This window comes from Vicugna pacos, chromosome 17 (assembly GCF_048564905.1).
Source record: "Vicugna pacos chromosome 17, VicPac4, whole genome shotgun sequence".
NCBI classification, from domain to species: Eukaryota; Metazoa; Chordata; class Mammalia; order Artiodactyla; family Camelidae; genus Vicugna; species Vicugna pacos.
Genome location: NC_133003.1, coordinates 26,373,311 through 26,400,669, shown reverse-complemented (window position 1 = coordinate 26,400,669; position 27,359 = coordinate 26,373,311). Strand labels below are relative to the sequence as shown.

Below are 27,359 nucleotides of genomic sequence, written 5' to 3'. Positions count from 1 at the left end.
GAGCTATAACTATGCCTTTCCAGGCTGACATGACCATTTTGATTATCACATTAATTTGTTTTAAGGATTAGGCATTAGCCTTGTGAAAATTATTGTCCCCAAGTTTTGAACCATGTGGGAATCGTGGCGAAAAGACCATTTAAGTTTTCAGGGAACAGGAAGTGAGCCTGTTTTCACTGTTGGCAAGCAGCAGGGCACAGTGACCAAGTGCACAGATTCGGAGACTAGGCTGTCTGCACCGGAACCCTGCCTTGGTCACTTTCTAGCTATGTGACTTTGGGAATTCACTTAACCTCTTTGCTCCTTATTTTCCTTGTTTGTAAAATAGAAGATAAAAGTATCTGACTCATAGGGTAGTTATGAAAATTGAACATGTCAGTGCTTCTAGAGTGCTAAGATAATGCCTGGCAAATAAGGAAGTATAAATATATAAATAAATGGCAATGGATGGATGGATAAAATAGAGAAGCTTTTAGTTCAGTTTGAAGGAATTCCTGTAGGAATTGCTTATATTTCTTGATCTTGTGTTTCTTTACTGATAAAGTAAAAGTTTTAATCTTTCCAGCAGCCTAACGAGACAGGTTCTATGATTTTGCCCTCTTACTGTGCAAGAATCAGACAGGACAAAGTATCAACTTGGCAAGGAAATATGGTGAGTAGGTGGCAGAGCAGGAATCCAATGTCGGTCTTTCTGATTCTGGAGTCCTGAGATCTTAGCTGCTGAACTAGCACAAGACCCCCTCAGAAAGGTCATATAAGGGAGTAATTCCTACAGACTGTATGCCTAGTGTTCTCAAAACCCAGCAGAGTGGATTATACTGGACTCATTTTTGTTTGTTTATTCACTCATTCATTCAGTAAGTAGTTTGAAGTGCCTTCTCTGCAGCAGGTACTCTTCTAGTTGTATTGAAACCAAGAGTATTTCTAGCTCCTTTTAGTCTTCCCTGAATTATGTTATCCCTCTCCCCTCTCCCCTCTCATCACTCATGGGGATGCTTTCATGCATCTTTTTAGCAAACTTTCACTGAGTGCTTCAGAGGGCAGACACAGTACTAGTCATTGGTTCCTTGTCTCAGAGCCCACAAAAGAGGGGACTGACTCATTTTTCACATTTTCTAACACCTAACAGATAGTAGGCCATAAGGATTCTCTCAGTTGAATAGACTGATGGACAGATGGACAACTAGTGGATACTCAGGAAAAAATAGTGACAGAATGATATAATGGGAAGACGACATACTAGGATTTTGGATGCTTGCCTTTTCTGCCTTGGTTTTGCTACTAACCTGGTGACCCCTCATAAGTCATTTACCCTCTTAGAAAGTTACTTGGCTAAATAAATTCATTTCTTCTCTGCTTTAAATTTTATAACATAAAGATAGTTTAGATGAGTTCCACCTCCTGAGTAGTCTTAAATTTGTAGGTTAGGACCAAAATCATCTCAGGCTGCTAAAGGTCCTGTAGGATAGAGTGAAGGTGGAGGGTAATTAACCCATGTTCAAGCCAGATGTCTTTGGGCTTCCACTGAAACCAAACTTAAGAGAATGGAGAGATGGGAATTTTGGCCATTAATCATTGCCTCCTTACTTCCATCTCACCCTGTCTCCCAGAGCCTGACAGCCTTCCAGCAGTGGATTAAGAGTGAGCAGGACCAGATTCCAAAAAAAAAAAAAAAAATGGCTTGAGCCTCACACTTATTCATGCCCTGGGCCTCCTTACCTCTCTTCTCCAACCAGTTAGTTGTCTGATCCAACTTGCTGTTCTGTGGATCCACTGGTAGCTCTTGCTACTTGCCAGCTCTGCAAGTTGGTATGTAAGTGGGCACACAGCACACATTCGCCCTCTGGTTAAAATGTCGGGCCTTCCTCTGCTGGTGTGCATAGAGAGAGCCAGCTGTTTGGCAATCCCTCCAGCTCATCCACCCTGTGGGAGTTCACCTGGAGAGTAACTCAGCACAGGATCAGGCGTGAGCAAGAGTTAGTGCAGGCTCCAGGATCAAGCACCCTTGGTTCCAATCCCAGTTCCTCCACTGACTAGTGATGAGATCTTGGGCAAAGGACTTACTATCTCAAAACCTCAGCTGCCTGTGTTTCACAGCTCATGGTTAAGAACACTGACCAGTGTTGTGAAAGTTAAATGAGATCACCTACGGGAAACACCACACATAGGGCTGACACACAGTAGATACACAGTAAACAGAAGCACTTTTTATTGTTGTTACTGTTGTTCTTTATGGAATTCCCCCAGGAGCCAATAGTGTGGCTTCTGTAATGATAAAAATCCTCATGTCTTTGTCCAGCGCCTGTCAGGTGATGTTTGGTGGCCAGCCAAAAGCAGTCCGTTTAGTCACAGTATTCCAACCACTCTTCCTACCTCCTAAATTTTCTCAAACCTTCTTTTCACTGCTGAGAGCTCCTGACTCAAAATGAGGAAGGAACCAAGTGAGAATTTAGTTGAGCATGCCTTGTAAAGATGGTCCATTTAGTTGGCAGAGCTAGGGTTTTGGAGAGGGTGTTTGAAAGACTAGCTTGTAACTTTCAGTGCCAACCCAGGGCATGAGGCAATATTTTTTCTTTCCTCCTGGAAGGTCAACAGCCACCTCCTAGGGCAATCTCTTGGGTTTCACTCAATTGGCTGCTAAGTTTGGAAACCAATGTGTGCATCTGAGCATTTGGGGGAAAGCTGTTGACTAACCCTTGCTCTCTTTTAGCCCGTCTTCCTTTTTCCAATATTTAGGAGCCTTAGCCAAAACAAAGAGTCCATTGTGTCCCTAGTACAAGCACCAGAACTAAATTAAACATTCATTGAGTCTTAATTAATTGTATTAAGGTTAGGCAATTCCCATCGCTTGGAAAAAAACCCAAATACTTAATTTACTCGCAATGTGGTGTGCGTCCCTTACTATTGAACTAAACCACCACGAGACAATCACTCACTTAACAGAAACCGGGGCCTCGGCCCAGGAACTAATTAGCCCCTCTTTCTCTATATATAGCTATCTTCACCACCAAGACCATCTGGAAGTTGTTACCTTCCAAATTCTTTCCATCTATTTTTTTTCAAAACCAATCATTACTGCCATGATTCTTTCTTTCTTTTTTATGCTTATGTTACGTGACTTCCACTCTTAGATTTGCCAGTGTTATCTAGATCTCAGCCCAGCTGCCCTGGATATTTACTCTCTGTTTGATTTTCAAGGGGCACACCTATTTTTATATACTTTTCCCAGTGGCAGAGGAAAAAAAATCTTTGTATAAAACCCAGAGGCGGAAACAGGAATGATTGCCAAGGGGTTTGGGCCTACCCAAGTTGACTGTGTGCCCACCAGGGAGGCCCCTGAGCTCTGTGAAGCCCCTACAGTAGTGTCTTTGATGGTCAGAGACACATGGGGAGTTCTTGGAAGGACTTGGTTTCCTGCCCAACTCATTGAGCAAAAAGCACCAGTGTAATCTGCCCTTTCTTTGAGGAAAACTGGCTTAGATCAGGGTCTACTATTCTTTGAGAGTCTGTAAGGAAGTATAAAATCTGTCTTAGCTGACAATATACTTCAGGAGAGTGGCCTCAAATATTTCATGAACCCTTAATCCAAAACCCTTACTCTGACTCACAAGAGCTAGGGTTTTGGAGATGGTGTTTGAAAGACTAGTTTGCAACTTTTAGTGGTCTGGTCTGCCCCTATATCCCTCTCTCACCTCCTCTCTTACCACCATGACCTGGTTCGCTGCAGGCCCGGAACCCTGGCTTGCTTTCTGCCCCACAACAAGCCAAGCTTATCCCCACCTCAGGACCTCTGAAACTACTGTCTCCTGTGCCTGGAACCTATTCCCCTCCATCTTTGTTTCTCATCACATAGGTCTCAGCCTGTTACTGTGGAAGTGCCCCTCTATCATACCATCCAAAGTGCCTCCCCTGTCCTCCAGGCCCTCTCTATCACATCCCCCCATTTTGTGCACTTGATAGCACTTGTCACCACGTGAATTATGTTGTTCATTTGTGAACGTGTCTGCCTGTGTTCAGTGGAATCTCCATCCGTGAGAAGTACCTTTACTAAATGGTTTACCATTGTGAGCCCTGCCCCTGGCATAGTGCCTGGCACTGTAATTGGTTGTTTAATGTGATAAATTTTCAGGGAACAGCTAATACCTGAGTCCATAACTTTCTGGGTATTATTACATAATACAAGTGTTTAGGATTCTTTGGTCATTTAGAGTACAATCCAAAAGTAGCAAGAGGCAAAGAATATTATGACACCTTGAATTACTCTAGTAAAATCACCAGGAAAACTCAAAATCATAGGCTAACTTTACCTGAAGTGCTCCCCAAGTCATCATAAGTTTCAATGTGTTTTAAGTTCACTCTCTTTATTTCTGGTATTTTAGAGTCCCTTTGGGGTAAGCCTTGTCCTTCCCCCTCCAACCCTAGCCATCATAAGCAGAAATAGCCTAAGCCTCCAGAGTTCATTGTTCAGTAACTTCTGATCATGTCTAGGAGCTGCGGCCTCCCCACCACCCCACTGCCCTGACATCCCTTGTGATGTCGAGCTTCACAGTATGTATTACATTATGGTTCAAAGTGTAGAAAGGCCTGGAGGGCTGGAAGTGTCATGAGTTCTTGTTTTATGGAGGGTGGTTCTCATCTTCAAGCCTAGAGACTGACTCCCTCTAGTCAAAAAAAGATTTCTTCTCATCCATTGAGAGTAGTTCATCTGCTTTTTTCCCCCTGTTTCTTCTATCCCTACTTAGTCCCTAATGGCAGAAATCCCTGGATAGCTAAGCTCCTGGTTCTCAACTCTATTTATATTAAAAATTCCCCTTATAAAAAGGCCCATGGTATCCAAATTTCAGCAAGGCTAGCAGGACCCTCTCCACAAGGTATCATGTGTCAGAGCCTTCAGTCCCAAGGAGGAATCCAATTACATGGGAGTTCAAGTCTACAACCTGCTCTTCGAGCATTTTGACTTTCCTTTCAGTGTCACATTGGATTCAACTAACTCATTTTTCAGAGGAGAGAAAATATTCTTAACAGCCAGGTTTCTGGCTTGGTTTTCATCTGGGAGGCCTTCAGCTTTTCATCTTCTCTCTTCAATCAGCTTTTTCATAGACCTTTCCTACTAAGCCTTTGGGACTTGAATCCAAGGAGGAAGGAATTCAGGCCTCAATAGAATGCTGCATAGGTCTGTTTCTTGGCTGATGACTAGTCTTCATATAAATAGTCAGTGAACATAAAGAAGTAAAATGAAGGAATTTTTTGAAGAGTCCAGGCCATAAATAAATAAACCAGAAAACATCAACACAAGAAATGATCCAGAGAAAGATAAATCTTTGGAAAGATTTTATATCTGTCTGTGTTGTCCAATATGGTAACCACAAATCATATGTGACTATTTAAATTTAAATTAATTAAAATTATATAAAATTTTTAATTCAGTTTCTTAATCACATTTCAAGGGTTCCATAGCCACATTGAGCTAGTGGCCTCTGCTGCAGTGTTAGACAGTACAGGTCTATCCATACTGTATAAGCAGGTAATGAAAGATTTCCATGGTGGCAGAAAGTCCTGTTGGACATCGCTTATATAGCCTAACCTTTGTCCAGGCTAAACAAGATAGAGCAAGGAGAGAAGCTACAAAATACTTCATAAGGAAGAAAGATAGGGACATAACTGCAGATATAATAGGGACTTTTTATTGTACAAGGTGATATGACTAACTTTGTGCCAATACATTTTAAAAACAGATACAATGAATATCTTCCTGAAAAAAATAAACGTTTCCAAAATTGACTCAAAATAAAGTAGAAAGTAAGCCTAAACATATCAGTAACCATTGAAAGAGCTGAATCAGTAGTAAAATATAACCCCACATCCTTCCTCCCCATCAAAAAATGGTACCAAGTTAAGACGATTTTACAGTCAAGCTCTACTGAAGCTCCAGAGAACAGCTAATCTCTTGAATTAAAAATGGCAGTGGCCAGAAAGTCCTGGATTGAGGATTTTAGTTCTTCCTCTGCCCCATTCCTGACCTGTGTCCCAAGGCAGGATTCTTTCCCCCTTGTCTGTACCATGAAGCAGTTAAACTAAAAGTCTTTCAAGATCCTAGGCAGCTCCATGGTTCCATGACTTGTTCTCCCACTACTCTTGTCTACACATTTAAAGCTTCCAAGTATTACAGTGACAATACTGGATCACCCCTATGTCTTAATCTGATTTGTTGTGCCAAGGATGATTGTTAAAATGGACTGAGAGAAAAGGAAACTTTGTAGAGAAACAGCTGACCCAACAGTATTATGAAGCTGAAGCCAATTTTAATTTGTTTCTGTCTCATTCAGGGAGGATTTCTCCACTGAAAAGAATTTACACATAGCTCTGAATAACAACAATGTGCAGTGGGGTAGAGGTGAAGCTTTTCTTGATTTTACATTAATAGCAATAGCTAGTATTTATAGAATGATTCTTACATGCTAGGCGTAATCTAAATGCTTTATATGCAGTAGTCCATTTGACCTGTATGATGTCCTGTGAGATGGGTAGGTATTGACCCCATTTAAAGGCTAGGAACTGAGACTCAGATGTAGTTGCTTGGCCAAGGTTACATGGCTTTTATGTGTTGAACAGAACTCCAGATCTGAGAGACCTACAACCTGTGTTCTTATGTACAGATGACAAGTGAAAAGTGCTTGTGGAGCTTCTGCAGTAGCTAAAGATATTTCTCTTTAGGTTTTATATCTTTGGTGGTCAGTAGCAATTTTTCTGTGCCATGGATCTGTTAGAGGCTACTTTTCTAATGCTACCTTTTCTGAAGGACCTCGAGAAGCCATTTATTTCCTTCCGTAATCAAAAGAATCACTGTCTTGGGCAATCAATATTCAGTAAGGAAGCAGGGCTGGCTAGTAAAAACTTATTTATGTCATAATATTAGCCTGTGTAAAGGATGGAAAAATTTATCATTGCTCAGGCATACCATGGTCCAGGAAAGTTTATGGACTGGAGGGCCCATCCTTCAGCAAATATGCATTAGCAGACATGGGGAAGTTACTCTATTATTTCTCTCCTGCTAGTTTCTTGAAGGGTCTGAAGTCCTCAGATTGGTGACCATCAGAGCTGATTACCAGCACTGATCAGCAGCAGGTCATTTTACCTGATCTCTTTTGATTCTGTGGCTTTTCTCAAAACTTTGCTTCCAGATACCTCACAGCTTAACAGGCAGGCAAATGTTCGCATGGTAGGGCCATAAAGGACAGTTCTGTAGGGGTCAAAAAGGCATGCTGATGAAGAGTTTCCCAGGGTTGCCCACTTCCTTAGCTTTTCATTCCAGACTTACTAGGTCAGCATGACTTACCTCTGCAGTTTTGCATTGTGCAAGATGGATTTTGGGAAACTTAGATGAGAAACATTTTTCAGGAACTAAAACAGAAGCACATTCAATTTAGATTCTTCAGAACACACCTACCTAAGATGATAGGGCACTTCTTTCAAAGTTTTCTGAACCTACCACGAACCTCCTGTAGAAATGCAGAAGTGCCTTTCAGTCCCCTTGAGTTAACACAGGGGCTTAAAGGGATAATGCACCCTGGATTTAGCTTCAGTTTAAGTCTTTGTGTTGATGACAGGGCTTAAAATGGGCAGGTAATCACTGATACAATGTGTCATCTTTTTCCTCCCTCTTATGAAATGTAGTACAAAGTACTTAACCTCTTTTAAAAATCTTAAGCTATTTCTTTTTAATGAAGCAAAGTTATCACCATTTTCCTTTGGTCCAATATTTTTGGAAAGGCTTGGTTTCAATGGTGAGATGGAAGTGAGTTAGGTATGTAATTAAGGGGATACAAAAAAGTGAGTCTCCATTCATACTGACACTCTGTTTGTCTATGAGACATTAAATGGCTGATATTAAATGTTAATAGGGTCTCCTGAAGAGGGAACCAGGGAGTTGCCAGTACTGTGTCTCTCAGTGGTTTAGGGACCAGGTGTAGAACCTCTGTTTTCTTGCCCCTCATTTTTTTCTTTCTTCTTTCTCATAGAAATGGTTACTATTTTTTGACCACTTTGGGATGAACCAGGTGTTGTGCTAAGTAAAGCCTTTTTGTCCATATGAAGTCGGTACTCTTGCTTCCATTTTGCAAAGGAAGAAGCTGAGCTTAAACTGTGTCAGTGCCCCAAGTTCAGGGCTGCTGAGTGGCAGAGCTGGGCCTCAAACTCAAAATATGGGACTCTAGATTCTGTGCATTTCGATTTCATGTCTAGATGCCTAGACACTGACCAAGGCCCGCCAGTTCTTCCCACAGAGCACCTCTCTCATCCACCGCTTCCTTCCTGTCCTTTCAGCACAAGTCTGGTTCCCACAGCACCTCACCCCTCCGGCGACATCCTGGTGGTCTCCCTGACTCAGAACTTTCTCAGTCCATCGAACCTGCATGCTTCAGCCAGGTTCACCTTCCTGAAACACCACTTTCTCTTTGTACCTCCCCTGATGACAGATTGCCAATTCCTCCTTTTCCGACCACAATACATTCAATTACCTCTCCCTAATCCTCATATTCCTCCCAAATGGGTCCCCCGGGCAGGTTTATAAATTTTCCACCACTCCAAGATAATGAGCTGTTTTTTCCGCTTCTAAAAATACATGGTTTTCATTCTTCTTTCCATGTCTTTATGAGTATTATTTGCCATTATATGAAATGCCCTATTATCTGTCTAAATGCTACCTATTAGATTCAGCCTAGGTATGTTCCTTTAGGAAGGCTACTCTAAAATTTTGGGAATGTTATTATCTCCCTCTTCTGACCTTCTGAGACTCTTAAGAGTTCTCACTCGACTTTCCCCAGAATTCTCTTCCCCTGATCACTGTGTTTTCGGCTATGGATCTTGTCTCCAGCTAGACAGTAAGTCCCTTATGACAAAGCAACGGTCTATTTCTGTTGTTCTCTCTGTGCTTACCAAAGGACTAGAAAATAATTATAACTAACATGTATTGGGCACTTAATATGTCCCAGACACTGTTTACATGTATTGATTCTTATAATCTTCACAATAATCCTCTGAGATGAAGACTACTATTAGCTACTTTTCCAGATGAAGAAACTGAAGGACTGAAAGGTTAGGTGACTTGCTCGAGTGGTGAAACTTAAACGCAAACCAGGCAGTGGAGCCAGTGCCTCCACACTGCACTGTGCCACCTTGCACTGTCCTAGGGGTCAGATCCATGTAAATACACATCTGGGTATAGAGATGTGGATTCTTTGTCCGAGATTTTTATGCAGCTGAGAAAGCTCATGGTTCCCAGACTTCCTGTAGAAATGGGTTCGCAGCTCCTGCCTTGTCACCCAGCAGCTGGAGAATTGTGTATTCAAGCGGACTAGTCTGTTTCAGAAAAGCTTTTCTGAGTTTCTTCAGCACTGTCTAAGTCCCACTTGGAACCAACTTGACCTTTGCATGGCAGATGTAATTCAAGCCCCCCACTCCTCCCTTCTCCAGTAATACGAGCCTCTTCTATTTGGTTTTAGGTGTTTTAATCCTTTTTGGAACAAGGTAGGCTCTAAACAAACAAACCAACCAAGCATTTAAAAATTTTAAGAGCAGCAAAAACTTCCATAAGACTCTTGAAAATGAACTAAATTTGATCATTTTGAGAAACTCGTGACTGCCTGGATCAACACTGTCGCTTTCTGACCCTGGATGTCTGTAGTACATTTAAGCAGCTCATCTGGGGAAATTGCCAGTAGCTTGCTTTTTCCCAGACTGCACGCTCACAAGTGCTGTTGCTGTAGCATATTTTCCACACTAGTGCTCTCCTTCCACCTAGTAGATATTGTGCTTTTTTTTTTTCTCTTTTGGCCCAAATCAACCAAATTATCACCAGAATTGCAAGAATAAAATAAAATTGATAAAAGACCTTTAAATTATAAGATCCTGAGTGTGTCACTGTGTACCTCAAAGTCACACTGCATGCTGAGGTCATAGCTCCTCCGCCACATTTCTGACTCATCCCCTAGACAGTGCCTGGTGTGGAGTCAGAACTTAATATATGTTTACCAGGTAGAATTTTGAATGTTTTACCTGCCTTCTACAAATAGCGTTGGCTTGCTAGTCAAAAGCAGAGTGTTCTCTACCAAGGGAGATGTGACCAGAGTTTTAAACAGTTCTGTTGCCATGTTAGGCTGGGGGATTTTACAATGCCAGCTGTTTAGTGAAGCATGGAGCAAAATAGATTTGAGTGAGAAAAAAAAATTTTTTTTATTCAACTACATCCAGTTGGTTTTGTGGAAAGGGTGCCGTTATACCAGGTCTCCTTTGAAAAAGAAAGGTAATAGCTTATGGTACATGAATGCAAAACCCTCCAGGAGCTTGTCCTGACTTCCTTTCCAGCCTCAGCTCTCACCACTGCCCGTCAGGTATGCCATGCTCCAGAAAACTGACCTGCTTTGCATTCCCCACACCTCCTGTGCCCTCCTCTCGAGCCTTGTTCCTGCTCTCCTTACTGGCATTGCTCTTCTCCCCCAGTAGGCTTGGCTATCTCCTTGCATTTCTCAAGCCCCCGACTAGGAATTCCTTTTTCCAAGGAGCCTTTCCTGATGAACTCTCTCCCCTCCAAAAGTGGAAATGCCACTTCTCAGGGCTTCCAGAATTTGCTGTGCAAGACTCTCTTGTTGCTTGTTAACACTTTGTATTATAATTATCAATGTGTCTGTGTCTCCAGCCAACCTAGGATTTCCTTGATCTCTATATCCCCATCCCCCCCAGCACAGTGTCTGGAATATAGAGGGGTTAGGGTTCTTGTTGAAAGAGGAAACAGCAGGAGAGATACAGTGCAAAATAAGTGATACTTAACAAGGGAAAAGGAGAAGCTGTATAACCTGGCTGCTTGAAATCCCCCAATATATTCCATTCTTTCTTTGTTGTCACCCTATTCTACCTTTAATGAGGGAGCAGTTTGCCTCATGTGAAAAGTAAAACCTACTTGTGCTTAGGGACATGTTACACATGTGAAAATGTCTGGTATTTCCCAGCTGGAAATGGTCCCATCCCACCACTTGGGAGTTTTATCAGAGGATGTCTCAGGTGTTATCTCCCCTCTTAGATCTTTGGAGAAAAGGTGATTAAAGAAACCAACAATGGTTTTTATGGATAAGGAAGGGGTCAGAGCTTCAAGAGAGAGTGGAAATGGGTGTGGATAATCATAATATGGGGAAAATGTTTCAAGAGCCCCCTGACCATTTTCGCATGCAGTCATCTTTCATATCCTCTATAAGATAAAATCACCCTAAGGGTCATAAACCACTGCCAGAGTATTGGACAAGCCCCATAGGTAGTTGTTCCGCGCCAGTAAAAGCATCTTAATTGACCTAAATGACAACAGTTATGTTATAAATATCTAGAATTTATGACCTGAGAAGGCATAATCACATCTTCCATCAGTTAAGTTTGCATAGGAGAAGCTTGGGGATTTAAGATAGGGCTGCAGGTTGGGAGAAATCTGATTAGCCTTAACTTTATGACAAACACAGAGCTAAGTGAATCGGAGTGCTTTCAAGTTCCTGATCCCTGGGAGTTAAAGGCGGTGGTGTTTCAGAGTCGGTAAAAGCCACCCCGTCCCCTCTGTGCAGCTGTCATTTTATTAGCCTTGTAAAGTCTTGCGTTCACCGTGACAAATCCAAGACCATATACCTGTGAAGAGGAGATGTTTTAGATTATGGGGTGCACAGGAAGCAGACGGTGGGGTTAGAGGGTGAGAGCTGAAGGCTGGTGTATGTGTTTATGCTGTGCTCTCTTTGGAATGTGCGGAGTCATTGTGAGAAGCAAGTAAATGTTGCTCCAAAGAGCACACCAGAATCTGATGAGGTGCCTCAGCCTCTCGGCATTTGAGTAGGTGAAATTTAAGGCAGAATTTAAAAATGAGTTTATGTATCTGAAAATACCACCTACCTTTCAAGTCAGTTGAAAAATTAAAACTTAGGTTTTTAAAACATGATATATGTCCTAAAGTTTTTTTTTTTTTAATCAGGAGAGAACATTAGTATCAAGCAGTGCTACTACATCTAAAGCAAAAATCCTAACAAAGGCAGCCCATGAAAGGATGTGAGTTTTCAAAGAGACACATTAAAGAGATAAATCTGATATCATTGATCAGCCAGGTGATGGCCCCAGGACTCAGTGATCAATGGAGGGGAGTCATCTTGAGGGTAAAAGGCAAACAGCCAACTTAATCCCAATCTGCAGAGCTTCAAAGGTGAACAGTCGTTTTGCAGGGCAATGAAGAGCTCAGGTTATCTACTTAATGCCAAAGCCTGTGAAGTCAGTGAAATTTCTTTAATGAATTTGAGAACAATCCTTCAAAGAACCTCCAGTTGAAACCCCTTGAGAGGCTAGTTGTCTTTGAACTCTGGAGATGAAGTTTATCCTAGATTAACCTGATCTTTCAGTTTACTCTGTTTTATAATCTAGGGACAGAGTTCTGAATTCTGAGAGTAGCACAGTAGTGCTTTGGCAGACGTACCCATCACTGATGTACGAACCCTTTTTGCTTCCCATAGCTCCATCCATTGGTACGGAGATGTCCCAATCAAAGGGTCTGTTTTACACATTAAATTCTTATACACATGTCCATGTGCTAATAGTTTCTGAGGGTCAGATGGGTCCTGAGGCATGTACTCAATTTGTTACTCCTCAGTGAGTATGAAACAAAACTTCAATTTTGATTTTATTTTTATCATACTTTCCGCTGTACTTCTATACTCTTAAATCTTATATATCCCAAATCCAGAATTCTCTGCCTTACAATGTGAAAGAAATAGAAAATCTGGAACTGATTATGAAATTATGAAGCAGAGAGATGAAGAAATGTGTGGGGATAAGTGTAGAAGCGAATAAACCCTGATAAACATGAAGCCTGGTGTGAAGGACACATCATTTTGGTTTTGAACCCCTGCTTTTACATTTCAGCATAATGCATTCTAGCATTTGCTTTGTGAAGTGCTTGGGGAGCTTTTGGTGTTAACAGAATTCTTTTCTAAAGAAATTCCTTTGGATTCCTTCAGAATTTGTCCAGTTTCCAGGTTCCAATAGGAAAAACATGGAGGAGATTTTAATAGAAAAATAATGTTTCCGATTTTTCATTTGGCAAGCACCCTACTCGAGGGCTGCTGTTGTTTTATTAAGTGAAACAGGTCAGCTTAATAGAGGAGCTCTCAGTTTGTACCCTGTTTTAAGGGAAGAGAGAAGCATGGGCCACCTGGGAACTAACACCCCCTGGGATTTTGAAGTCCATTTGTAGTTTCACTGTTCATTCTCATCTCATTGGAAAATACTCTGGAACAACAATTATATGTGCTGATAAATCAAGACCAAATCCTTTAATGTTCTTTACTTGTGTCTCCTGGAGAAAGGAAAATTGGATCTTTCCATAAAGTTATTTCAGATGGGATTCTCTTCTGTTGATCAAGAAAGTGGTCATGGTGGTCGGATGTTTTATTTTTAGTTTTAGTGTTTTAACTGATTTTAAAGGCAATGCATTTTCATTATTAAAAATTTCAGATAATTCGAAAGTCTTTGCAAAAGAATTTCACCATACAGAAATACTAACACTTGGTGAACTGTGTGTCTTCCTTTTTCTCTGTCTAGCCTCTGGTGGGTGGGGGGAGAATGAAATCAAACAATAAATGTTTTTATAACTTGCTTTTTGAACTTAATGTCTTAGGTTGACTATCTTTTCACATTAATAGATATATACCTACAGCATCCTTTTGATAGCTGCAGAGTATAGAATTTTTCATTATTTAACCATTCCTTAATGATTAGTTCTTTTTAATGCTTCCTATCAGAATGCTGTAGCTCCTTGTGCTTTATCTCAGTGCACTTTTCCAATCGTTTCTTTAGAATAAATCCCTAAAAGAAAAGTTGCACAGTTATATTGATAAATATTGTGAAGTGGCCTCCTGGAGAGGTTATGCCCTTTCACCTTTTAGGGCCCCACCCCTTGCTGTACTTCCCCTAGTCTTTTGGTTTTACTTTGCTTTTTCAATTTAACTCCAATTTGTACAGAGTCCTCAGAATTTCTCTTCTGGGTGGTAGGATAGAAACCCACAAGAACAGCTAAAATGCTAAACTCCAAAGTCAGTTCAGGGAGGGAGAGATGGAATATGTCCTTGTAGAAGTGACCACAGTGGTGATGAACGCAATCTATTCACCCACCACCAGGACCCACGTGGCTTCCCTCCTGTCGGTACCATTCCCAGACTTGAATTTTAGAGGTTTCTGGGTGAGTTGCCTTTCCCAGTTTCCTTGTGAGAACAGTTTTCTTTATTGTAGGTGAAGATTTGTAGGCCTTGGTCAATAAAAGGGAAATGGCTGGTGCTAGAAACAGGCAAGTGGCCCCATTCTCCTCATGCTAGACCTTACAGACATGTGAAACAAAATTCAGTTAACAGGTTGGTTTTTGCTGGGCATACGGTTTGAATCTGTGGCTTCTTGGCCATTGAGGGGTCTGAGGTTCGGGCCCCTTTTATCCTTTTATTGGTGAATTCACTGAAGTATAGGCAGACAGAAAATGTTCAAGTGGCAGGCAGATAAACTTGTTAAATCCCTGGGAGTCTTTCCTTCCTTACTCTGGGAGTTTATCATCTTGGCGGAGTTAAAAGGCAATTAGGCCTGCAGGTCTTTGCTGGCTTGTTTATTGGCGTTTTACACATGGGTGTTGAAGAGACAGGGCCGTATTAAACATTCCGATCCTGCTGGCCGGAGGGGAATGAGACCTCAGCCCAACTCTAAGTCTCCTTGAGAGAGAGTTCTGCCAAAAAGCTGGAGGAAAATCGTTTAAATATAGTACCTGTGCCCCACGATGCTCATTGTTGGTGGAAAATTGCAGCCGGCTAGCTCCATGCTGTGTTACATTTCCTGGGAAATGGTTTTATGGAAGGGCGTTTGATGAAAAAGTTCATTCCTTTTGTAATTGTTAGCTGCCCCCATGGTGTTAGTTAAGGTAGAGCCACACTGGAAATATTTCTTACTCCAAATCTCTAGGGTCAGCCTACTCATGAGAGGGGAAGGCTATCAGTTTAAAGCTGAATGGGGGACAGCTTTCCACTAAGCCACCTGGTCCTCTGGCTCTCTGAGTCTCCCCAGGCAGTCTAATCCTGGGCAAAATTGTGAAGGAGGTAGGTCTTGGGTTTCTGCAACAATTTCTCCCTTTTCTCACACCTTCCCCTCCATCTGCCTGGTCTTTCACACTTGAGTGTTAGTGAAGAAATATGGCTTCTCATCCCCACCCTCAGGAAATGTGTATTTTTTTGAGAGTCAGCATGGGCACTCATCTCAATGGAACTGATGAGAATTTCCAGGGCTCAGTATACCTCAGTGGTTAAAAACACAGGCTCAGGAGTCAGGCACCCCTGGCTCTATGACTGATTCTGTGCCTCAGATCCCCTCTAAACTTAGGGTTTTTCATCTGTAAAATTGAAACAAAGAAAAATCTCTACCGTACTAGTTTGTTGAGAGAGTAAATAAAATAATACATGAAAAATGCTTAGTATAGTACCTGTCACGAAAGAGCACAATAAATGGTAGGTAGCATTATTGGTGTTAAAATATGCTTTGTTTATTTAACATATATATGTGCGTAATATATGTGTGTATGTATATATATATATATATATATATATATATATATATATATATACACACACACACACACAGTTGAGTGACAATTATATTTTTTGACAAAACCTGTTATACTTTAGCTATTTTTCTTTTACCAATCTAGGGTGCTACTGAAATATAAAAATCTATCTGAATAAAATGAGAAAATCCTTGCTCATGTCCAGAATACCTGGTATGTGAACTTTCAGTTTCCGTAACTGACTGCTCAGCAGTCAGTGGAAGTCCTTTCCTAAGTGGCTGCTACTTATCCAAATCTTGGTTCCTTAAGAGTTAGGCACCCTACCTTAATTTTCTCAACTAAAGAAAACACAATAGATAACTGCAGCTTTTATTCCCAATCTGACCTTCCCTGTTCTGAAACCAATTTGCCATAGTGTGCCAGCATCCTTGCAAGGACTTCCTCTCACTGAGTAATGTGGTTCTGATTAAGGACATCCTATAAGACCCAGGAGGATCGCCTGAGAAGGAAACTGGTCTGAGATGCGAGTGAATTTCCATCCTCCAGTCAGATATATGATATTGAAGACCAGAAGGTATATGGTTTATCGTTAGGAAGACTCAGAAAGAGAATTAAAGCAAATGGCTGACAAATTGGCTGTCTTTTATGCAAAACTGACAAGCAAGCCAGGCTTTTACCGGAAAGAGGATATGCAGAGCCCTCAGGCCAAATGGCTCGGCAGTCAGCAGGCTTTTTGAAGTCTCTACTTGCATGCCACTACTTTTAACAAGGCCTCCACTGAATTGCCTCCTCATAAAGATGTGAGAACTTAATTTTTACCTAAAATATCTGAGTTTCAACAACTGTGATAATTCATTCCTCTCCTTAATGCATGGGATGTTACGATGAAATGCCTGCATTGTATACAAACAATATTTTTTTGCCTTTCTACATGTTTTTGAATTGGGTAATAAATACTAAATCTTGCTTTATTCCATGATGATGCTAAATCTCTCCCTAGAGCCCATTCGGCACCAGCTCACCCCTGTGAGAGCCAGGGGTGACCCTGAGGAACCCTAGAGGATCCTGTTTGCTCTCCCTGGATTCAGAAGCTGTGCATCTCTGGGAGGAAGGATGAAAGCTGTGCAGTGGGCAATGGAATTTTGAGAGATTGGAGTTTCTTTACCAAATATCTAAGAATCTACTGATAGTTGTAACTCTAATGTGATTTTCTTGTTAATCTCTGTCAAACCATGAAATCTGATACGTTAGCTATGACTAAGCCGTGAAATTCGTCAACTTTGCCTGTGATTTACACAAGCTCTGTTTAAAAAAGAAAAGTCTTAACGCAAAGTGTGGAACATTACTTCCCAGCATGCCACTAGTATCTTGTGACAAGTAAGAACAGAGTGTATGCATTTAATGTGCTGTTTCAAAGACCAAGGGTGGATAAGATAAAACCCAAAACTAAATAATATATTTTCCTTTGAGATGATAAATATGCACATGGAAGATCTGCTTAGTAGATGTCAGTAAGTGTTAAATAAACATTCAAAATAGTTTTATGAACAACAAAGTCCTACTGTATAGCACAGGGAAATATACTCAATATCCTGTAATAAACCATAATGGAAAAGAATATAAAAAAGAATATATATATATGCATATGTATATATATATAAATGAATCGCTTTGCTGTACACCAGAAACTAATACAACGTTGTAAATCAACTATGCTTCAAAGAATTTTTTTAAATAGTTTTATGGTTCATTTTACTGGTGATATGCTTATTATGCATAGTACATGATAATAAGCTTCCTTAAAGTGATAGATTCTCTATTTTCAAGAGAAAATAAATGACTGAAACCTGTATTTTTTTTAAGTCACAGAATTGACTGTATAATGAATTGTATAATGAATCTTTTCAATATAGTAAGTGGCTATGGGTGAAATCCCTTTTTGTCATAAGCTAGCTGGGTGAATTTGTATAAATCATGTAACTTTTTTGCCTTAGTTTTCTCTTCTGAAAACTAAGGATGATACTGAGACCTACTTTTTAGGTGGCTTGAAGGCACACAAGAACTATTATCTCTAAAGCACAGAGCTGGGCACACATATTCTTTATCCATTTGGGCTACTGCTATAGTTAGTATAACATTAGCTAATGATATAATAGATCATTGAGTATGTTTATTACCCAAAGGAAATTTGATTAAGTTAAGTTCATGCAGTTGGGAAAAGTATTTCTTATTTTACCAAAGGAAAACTGGGCAGTGTTTGAATTTTCCATATGAAGAAAGGGAACTACATTCAATATCTTGTAATAACCTATATTGAAAAAGAATTTGAAAAGGACTATATACATATATATATATATATATCTGAATCACTATGCTGTATACCAGAATATATATATATATATATATATCTGAATCACTATGCTGTACACCAGAAACTAACAAAACATTGTAAGTCAACTTTACTTCAATAAATTAAAAAAAATTTTTTTAAGCTTAAAAAAGAGATTATGGGGAAACGGGCACCCTCCCACCCCATTGTGGGTGCATAAGGTGCTTTCAAACATTAAGGAGACGAATTTGGAAGTCTTTACTAAAATTTAAAGAGAGTACACTCTCTGACTCAGAAGTCATACTTTTAGGAGTTGATTCCACAGAAATAAAAGTACCAGAATATATAGCAAAACATAAAGCTTTATTTGCTGCAGCCTTTTTGATACCACCAAAAAAAAAGAAACAAAAAAAAAAACTGGAAACAACCTATTGCCCATCAAAAGGGTATAACTGAATAAATATCTTTTTTTCTTAACCTTTCAAGGCAAATGTAGCATATAAGCCTTTGAGTCCCAGGCTTTTGAAACAGCATTTGGGTTGTGAGTTCTTCAGACTGTTTTGCATAAAATTTCTAGATCTATTGAAACTCATCTTTAGATACCAACTCCTACCTTAACCTGGATTCCGCCACACTGTTAAAATCCTTTTATGGACCCTGGCAAAATCGAGGAGTTGCTGCTCTTGGAAGTCTTATTCAGTCCTTGACTGTGAGGGTGAACTGCTGTGACACCTGTCACCCCAGTGAAGCTGCCTCTCCTCTACTGCATACTGAGAAGGACATGGGGAGGGCAGTACTTATCTTAGGATGTAAGTAAAGCCTTGGATTTTGTTTTTTTAGGAAACAGTGACACATGCCTGCTCAAGTGGACCCATGGTTCCCCCTTGATTAACTTTGTTGCAAACAAAATGTTCATGTGCCAGTGTGTGGACTCAGTCAGGAGGTACCTCCATCAAACACAGAAAACTCATCCTGGGGTTTTAGTGCCAGTGGAACTGAGAAGTGGGCTACTCTTCTTTCTTATCTCTGTTGACTTAGCCAGCTATTCTGAGAAACACAGGAAGACCAGAATGAATGATTTCAGTGGAGAGAGGATGGATTGGGGATGCTTATCCACAGAGCATCTGAAACATTCATTCTTTATGTATCAAGAGTTAAAGACCTGCTCCTCCAGATTTAATTACTAAATGCTACAAAGGACAGTTCTTTATGCTGCTCATAGAAGTCCCTGTGGACCTCTGCGAGACCCTACAGACAAGTACTTCAAGTTTTCTATTATTGTTTGTTCTAAATGTTACCTCCACGAAAACCAAAAAAAAAAAAAACAAAAAAACCTAAAAGGACAATGGGAGGCGGGCCAAGGCCCCTCAGAGATGCCTTTATTCTCTTTCTCCATTCGAGACATCATCACATCCTAGCAGTCAAATTTCACTGGTTACAAGAGAGAAGTGAGGGCAGTTGGAGAGTGAGGGCCAAGAAGAATGGGATGGCTGGAAGCTGTTGATAGCTGGGGAGGAAGGCTGCATGGGAACTGAAGAAGCAGTGGTGTCACAGCTCCGATCACATGAGCTCCCTAATACAACTCTCCATGCATGGAGACATTAGAACTTCTAGTGAGAGAAACTGCTAGAATCCAAATATTTTCACCCAACGAAGCCTCAGCAAAGGCCAATCTTTACACACAAACCAGCCTGGTTCTTCTGACAGACTTGATCAGAAATCAATACTTTGAAGGGTGGAGAAGTTTGTGTCTTAAAGCCTTTTTGGAATCCCACTAATGTGGAATTCTTGGACTGGCCTCAGCTAGCTGCCAGTGTGAAGATACACAGCCAGTGCTCCACATCCGTGGGTTCTGCATGTGTAGATTCAACCAACTAGGAATCAAAATTACTTGAAAAAAAAATTCCAGGAAGTTCCAAAAAGCAACACTTGAATTTGCCATGCTCCAGCAAATATTTAGGGAACACTTACATTGTGTTTACAACTCTTAACATTTACTTTATATTACGTATAGAGATGATTTAAAAGTATACTGGAGGGTGTGCATAGGTTATATGCAAATACTGTGCCATTTTATATACGGGACTTGGGCATCCACGGATTCTAATATCTGCTGGGGTCCTGAAACCAATTCCCCAGAATACTGAGGGACTGTAACTAATTAGTTCATTGAGGACAAACCAATTCAAACCCCTTCTCTAAAAGTCTTAACAATGCACATGCTAATACAATGAATTCTATGTTATCTTCTCATTGAAATCAATCCTGAAGGAAGAACCTCTGCCAGCCCACTCTTAGTTACTGTTGGAATTTGAAAAAAAGTAAATGCCTTTCCTTAAAAATTTCTATAAATCCGTCAGCCTTACCTATTTTAAGTGTCTTTGCCCACATTTGTCCAAATAAGTGAGACTTTACCATTTTTGGCTTTTTTCTCTGCAGAGTGAGTTTTAGACTTCTGCTGGAGGGACCATTTCTGTTTGAGCCCAGCCTACTCCAACATTTTGGGTGAGCCTGAGTCCAGGAAACCCAGCAATAATCCTAAGGTTTCATTTTCTTTCCTGTGGAAATGAGAAGCCGCATACTCACTTTGAAACTCACTGTCTAGATACCTGTTCTTCGTTTCTAATTTTCTCCTCCATATCCTTTTTTTCTTTCTGGTCTTTAGGTAAAATTATTTCTATTTGATACATCTTTTCCCCACTCTGGTCCTTAATGGGTCAGCGAGCCTTATGTGGCCTCATTGCCCTAACAGAAGGCAGTATTGTGATCCTGGGTCTTTCTGTTTAGCTAGCTCTCCTCACTGGATCTTTTTATACGGCTCCTACAAAGTTCTAAGGAGCATGGTGGTTCCTTACTCCTTATTCTTTAAATAGAAGACACCAATAATAAGAAACCATATTTTCAAAAATGATGCAAGGAAAAGCCAATAAATACCTCAAATGTTCTATTAAAGCCATGATTCTCAACCAGAGCTAGTGTTAACCCTGACGCCTAGACATCAGGCAATGCCTAGAGACGTCTCCGGTTGTCCCACTTGGGAAAAGGGGTGCTGCTGGCATCTAGTAGGTGGAGGCCAGAGGACTCTGCTACACACCCTTTAATGCATAGGCAGTTCCAGCAACAAAGAATCACCTGGGCCCAAACTTAACAAGAGCCAAGGTTGAAAAATCTGTGTTAAAAGTATTCTTGCTCTTTTTTTCCTTTTTCCTCAAGACATGTGATTTTAAAAGAGAGAAAATGCTCCATTTTGATAAGAGTGTCTTCAGTTCTTACATCCCACAGTGATCCAGGAATTGAAGAGCACAAGGGTACCTCTGAGCAAGGCAAAGTACAAGGTCGAGGCAGGTCTTCTCGGCTCTGATAGCTGTCTCAGCTCCAAGGAGAGACAACTTTGACCAAAGCAGAGGACGAAACAGTTACAAGGATGTTTAGTTTGTGATAAAAATCATTTTGCAGATTAAAGTGCTTCCTTCTGTCCATAAAATGGTATATTCTTTAAATAACTCAAAAATAGGAGGCATTTAACTGTGTTGTGAGCAGGGAGCAGAGCTGCTGCTCACAGCCGTGGTCAATTAATTCCATCCTTGTAATCAAGCCTATACAAGCTGCAGGTGGTAGCGCTCTTCGTTTGTTCTCCAGTGTGCTATTGAATTACCCCATGTTCTAAATGCCCCTACTGTCAGTATGAAGGGATTTAGGGAGTTTCCTGGAACCAGTTTATCTCTCTATATCTCTTGGCACCATTATCCCTCACTCCTGTGGTGGTAGCAAGAGGTCTGCTCAGCTCCCAGATTGTACCTCCTCTTACAGGAAAGTCCAGTTGGAAAGAGTGAGACTCTTTCCCAAGATTCTCCGTGTGTCTCATTGGCTTTGACTGGGTCATGTGCTCACTCCTGAGCCAATGGTGTGGCTAGGGGAGTGCTAAAAGCTGATTGGCTGAGGAGTAGGTTACAGCACAGCCCTGAGTTGGAATGGAGCCTGGCGTCCTGCACAGGAGCTGAAAATCGGGCGGATGTCTTACCACAAAGGGAAATTGGGGTAAGTTCCCATGAAATGAGCAGAATGGATGCCTAGGAGAGTAAACCTGTGTGTGTGCATGCATGGGCACACACACTACTTGTTACTAACAGGCTTTGGATTCGGTTGTGGAAGACTCAGCTTTTTGCCCTGGCTTTGGCATTAACAAGTGTAACTTGAGATAACGTCGTAACTCTCCCAGCTACCTTTCTTTCCTCTGAAGCATGGATGTAATAATACTATTAGGGTGGTTATGAAAAATCAAACAAGTATCTTGGGATATTGGAAGGATTGTGCAAACAAGCGGTGGGGGTGGGGTTGTTAGATGCAATGAATCTAGAGTCCCGAAGAATCTAGACCAGCTGTAATTCATCCAGCTGGTCCATGCTGGCCTTCGGAAGCCAGGGTCTAAATTTATCCCAATCCTCATTGTTGCAGGTCACTGTAGGAAATCTTCTGAGGTCAATGATTGAGGTAATTGACTTGCTGTGGATCTTGAAAAAGTCTCTCTGTTAAATGACATAATTGGTTTTAATTATATAATTATGGCACTTAAAGTGTGGGGGTGAAAGGTTACTATTATATTTAGAAGTGAGACCCCCAAATGAAGCAAGGGTGTGTACATCGGTGTTGCTTCAAATTTCTCTTCTTACTTTTTCAGAGGGAAATCAGAGTAGGCTGGCCTTGGCCCTCGCCATTTTGGGATGATTATCTTGAATGAGGTAGTGCTGGGGCTGCTCATGGCATCATAGGAACCTTTGTAAAGAGAGGGGAAAGGGCTTCCGTAAAGACCTCATTGTGATCTGAAGCTAACGAGCAGTGGGAACTCAACTGTCAGCAATTGAATCTGATTGGGCAGGGTAATTATATGATTGCCTCTGGTGTTTGCACATGCACTGGGATATTTTTATTGGACAAAACCTAATTGCTTACTTACTTAGTGGAGGGAAAACCTAAACAAATTTGTGTTGTCATAGGTTAAAAAGACATCCTTTCTTTGTCTCTAAAATAGCTGCCTGCTCTGCTTTTCAGAAGTGAGGGTTTTGTTTCTGTCTTCAATCAAGGATGTTGTTTGCAGGCCTTGAATTATATGATAATATGAACATATAAAAGAAAGCTACTTTGGACTGTAAGTTTTGGTGAAATGACCATGTGCTTATTGCCATGTCTTAAACCATCCCCTACAGTGGTCTCTTTCATAATGCAAAGGCTGCAAGAACCCTGGGCAACATTCAAGCTGCTGGAACTTTCACAGAGTTTTTTGTTTTGTTTTCCTGCGTGGAGGACTCTGCAGGATTGTCTTCATAAACTATCTGGTTTTCCTTAGCTGCATAAAGCAAGTGGGAGGTATCATGTCTGTGGTTGTCTTTCAGACATCAGAAACGGCAAGGGTAAGAGGAGCGAAGCACCCACTCAGTGATTTTCTGGGGTCTTGGAGGCAAGGAAGGGCAAAGTGAGAGAGCCAAAGGGAAGAAGCCTGGGGCTCCCACTTTGGGATTGCCAAGTCATACTCAGACACCTTGTCGTTGAGCATGGTGCCTCTCTTACCTGTAATGCTGGTGTACAGAAAACAAATTGTTGCAGTTGGGTCTATTAGCAGTTCAACTCTGCATTATTGTTTTTCTTTTTTCCTGTCTTCTTATAGAACAAACTATTTTCTAAGTTCCTTCCTTTTCTGAGATCCTACTGGAAAAGCTCAAAACACACCTGGACAGTAGGGATTGGAGGAACACTTGTGATGAGAGCTGCAGACTCCAGATCACGTGCCCTGGTTGTGTGTAGGATTATAGGCTGGAGAATAGCTGAGAACAATGGGCATTCAGCCCCTCAGACCAGCCATGCTTTCTCATCACAGGATCTGGCACATGCTGACACACCCAGTCTTGTCTGGCTGACTCCATGGGTCCTCTAGGCTCAGCATTAAATGGCACTTCTTCTGAGAAGCCTTCCCTCACCACCCACCTCCAGTCTGGGTTGGCTGCCTTTGCTTTGTGCTCCATGAGCACCCTCTAGGTCCTTTACCCACTGTCCTTTAACTGCTTGTCTCACTGTCCTGAATAGCCCATAAACTCCATGAGGGCAGGGCTTATGTTTATATTTGTCACTACTTTATGCCCAGAGCCCAACACAGTGCCTGATGAGTGTGTTCAGAATGACTGAATGAGGAAAGGAACGGCTGCTGGGTGTCCTAGGGAATCGTGGTGTGTGCTGCCTGGGCTTCCCTACTCTTGCTGTTAATACCACTTTCTTGTTGCTTATAATTTTCATTGCCCCAGATGATCCAGCTCTGTCGGAGGCATGGAGGCACAGTCAAATCTCATGCTGTACATTGATCACCTGTCCAACCTTTGCCTAGAGTGGGAGCCCCCAGTTCCTTCAAGAGATCCAACTTTACCTGTCTGTAAAGAAGAAGAGGAGGAGGGAGACAGCAGGGAGGATCCGGTGGCAGTTTAACACCAGAGCAGGTCCAATGTTTACTTTTACCCTTTTGGAGGTGGGTAACTGCAAATGCCACGGGGAGTTGGGTTTCAGAGATGCTGCGTAATGATCTTGAATTTGTGGGCACATGTGTACTTTGTTTTCCTAGAGTGTAGGGGTTGCTATTTTTGTATTTAATTCATAGCCAGACTGTTCTGTGATTTCCACCAGCATAGAAAAAGAATCCGGGTTCATTATTCATATGATATAAATTGTCATGGGCCTCATGTTGTTTGTGTCTTGCTACGTGGACAGAGAGTATAGTTCTTTCATTGGTTCCCGTTTCGTGACTATTACATTTATCATTTGCTTTCCAAGGCCTGTGATTTTCAACAGTCTGTCTTGTTTTGAAACTCTGGCTTTTGATGTTTTGAATCCCTCCCTCCTTGGTCAGTCTCGTAGATCATGAGATCCTCAATAACTACTGAATAGATGAGATTTCATTTAGAACCACTGGTCAGTGTTTAAGACTAGCCCTACACAATCTTCGGGTAGGTCTTGGCAGCTTTTTCCCTAAGCAGAAAGTAAATCTATGGCCTTGTAGGCCTCAGGCAAAAGGGAACCCCCGCAAAACCCCAGCGGCCTCTAAGTTTGTACTGGTGGGCAGATGGATGTATGCATGTAGAAACCGCCGTGTCACATGAATAGGGCCAGAGTAAACCCTTAGAGACCCTGGGTGCCTCTCCCTTCTTGCATTGTGATCTGTGCCAGCTCTCCTAGGTCAGAAGCATATTATCCCTCTGTTAGTTCTGAGTATTTATTTACTTTGCATTCTTCAGTTGCACATCTGCTTTATCATAATAAGCACCTAAATTGGAAACTTCAGGGGTTCCTTCAAGAAAGAGGTTTGAACAACCTTTTCTTATAGTAGATATGTTCACCAATGCTGTGTGCTCTGAACCAAACAGAGATGGGCCATCGTGAGCTTTATTACTGAACCTAAGGAGAGTTTAATTTTCGGTTTTGGAATAGCACCAACGGATGCCTCACCACTTCATATCCTTTCTGGATTGAGGCAGGTAATTACTGCCTACACAAGTAAATCACATACTTCTGCAAAAAAAAAAAATTTGACATTTGATTTATAATTAAACTTGGCGATGCGATCTCTGAAGTGTCTCATCCTGTTTGATCACAATGGTCTGTTTCCTTTGCAAGCACTTCAGTGTGTAGGGGTAGTCCTCTTGCTATCATCACATAATATGGCGAAGGAAATAATTTAAGAAAAAGAAAAAAGAAAAATTAGGGTAAATGATTGCTATTTTAGGTCAAACTCGAACTGCTGATTGTTTATTTGTTTTGTTTGAAAAACATTTTTATGTCCCTTCGTTGACTGATACATTCAGCAAATAGATATAAACACTGGCTCTCTAAGCGCCCTCCCTGGGCCAGCAAGCTGCTTCCCAGCATTACCTGGGAACTCGTTGGAAATGCAGAGTCTCAGGCCCCACCCAGACCTTCTGGATTAGAGACTCTGCAGGTGGGGTCCAGCACACTGGGTAGGAATGAGCTGCCAGTGATTCTGCTGCACACAGAAGTTTGAAAGCTCTTGGTTTAAAGCTTCTGTGAGTGCACTAGGCAATAATAGGAGTTCAGCTCTAGCCCTGTCATCTAGGAGCTTGTGATCCAACCATGGGCAAGAGGCATAAATTCATCAGACAGTTAAGCAGCCTGATCTTTATAAAATGTAAATTACATCATACACCCACTTCCTAAGTCCCTCCAGGCAGTTCCCTTTGTACTTGAAATAAATATAAATGCTTGGCTAAGGCCTACAAGGCCCGGCATGCTCCCTCCCCTGCCGACCTGCCCAGTTCATCTGGTGCTCTTCCCTCCATACCCCTGTGCTCTGCCACACCTCACTGGCCTTCTTTCTGATCCTCAAACATGCCCACTGAGTGAGGTGTCAGCAGGGACACAGAGGAAAGGGAAGGAAGACAAAATTGCAAAGGTTAAAAGATAGGCTTGGTCACTAAACTATTTTTAATGGTACAATATTTCTAAACCACCACGAATGCCCCATTGGTTAATATGTTAATGTGTTTATACTTAGATATATTGATTCAATAATGTGTTAATGTGATATAAATATTAGTGGCTCCATCCTGTAGCAGAGCAAAGTCTGAAAGGACTCTATGAATCATGAAGGAAATATGCGGTGTAGTTTAGTTTAACCTTAACTTTCATACATTTGGATCGATTTCTCTTTCTGAGAGTTGGCCAAGCAGGCACAGTGCTCAGTTACACACCACATACCGGAAACTGGAGGTACAGGATGCTGAGTGTGAAATCATCTGTGTGGCACCGGGCATTGATGGAGCCAATGCATGATTCTTGCTGTCTTCACTTAGTTTTAGGAAAGATAGTGACCATGTTAGTTAGATTTTTGTCTTTGTAAAAAAAAACTATCTTTAAGTGACAGTTTTGATCTTTGGAATATTAAATGGACCATATGATTTGGGAACAAAGTAGCTGTTTGGATTTTTATTGAAGGTAAAAAAAAACTGGTATCTCAGGATTCTCTCCATAAAGGAAAGAGGAAACACATTTTAAGTATGATTTCTCGGGAAAAAACTCAAAACTTAAATTTGAGGAAAATCTTCTTTAAAGATTTAGGACTGCTAGAGCTAAGAACAGGGGCAATGATTTTTTGATTTGTCTTTTTTTGTCTTGTTTGTTTTGATTCTCCACATCTTTGACAGTAACTGATTGTCTAATTTGTTAAGTGTAGCATCTCTGGTTTGGGGCATTATTTGCTTTGTGGGGAGCACATCATTTAAGATCTTCAGCAGGGAAGGGAAAGGCCGGTGGTGGGAGAACCATCAAAGGGAATGGGTGTGGAGGTGTGCTCGGGCCTGGCAGCCTTTCAGCTTCACCTTGCCTTATAAAGTGTAAAGTTCTCCCAGGAAATGGAGACAAGTCTCCTCA

The 27,359-nt window shown here is 41.2% G+C and overlaps 1 protein-coding gene across 4 annotated transcripts in view; it reads left to right on the top strand.

Annotated features, from left to right (window-relative positions):
* Positions 1-27,359, top strand: part of ERC2 (ELKS/RAB6-interacting/CAST family member 2) — an 874,625-nt gene that overhangs the window by 752,148 nt on the left and 95,118 nt on the right. Inside the window, exon 18 of one of the 4 annotated variants that reach the window (XM_072941512.1) lies at positions 24,230-24,418. The exons of 2 other annotated variants lie outside the window; for them this stretch is intronic. In XM_072941512.1, coding sequence (XP_072797613.1) covers positions 24,230-24,286 — 57 coding nt within the window. In that variant the 3' untranslated portion in view covers positions 24,287-24,418. Of the gene's footprint in view, positions 1-24,229; positions 24,419-27,359 lie in introns of those variants that run through there. One more of the 4 variants, XM_072941514.1, reaches the window with a different exon arrangement.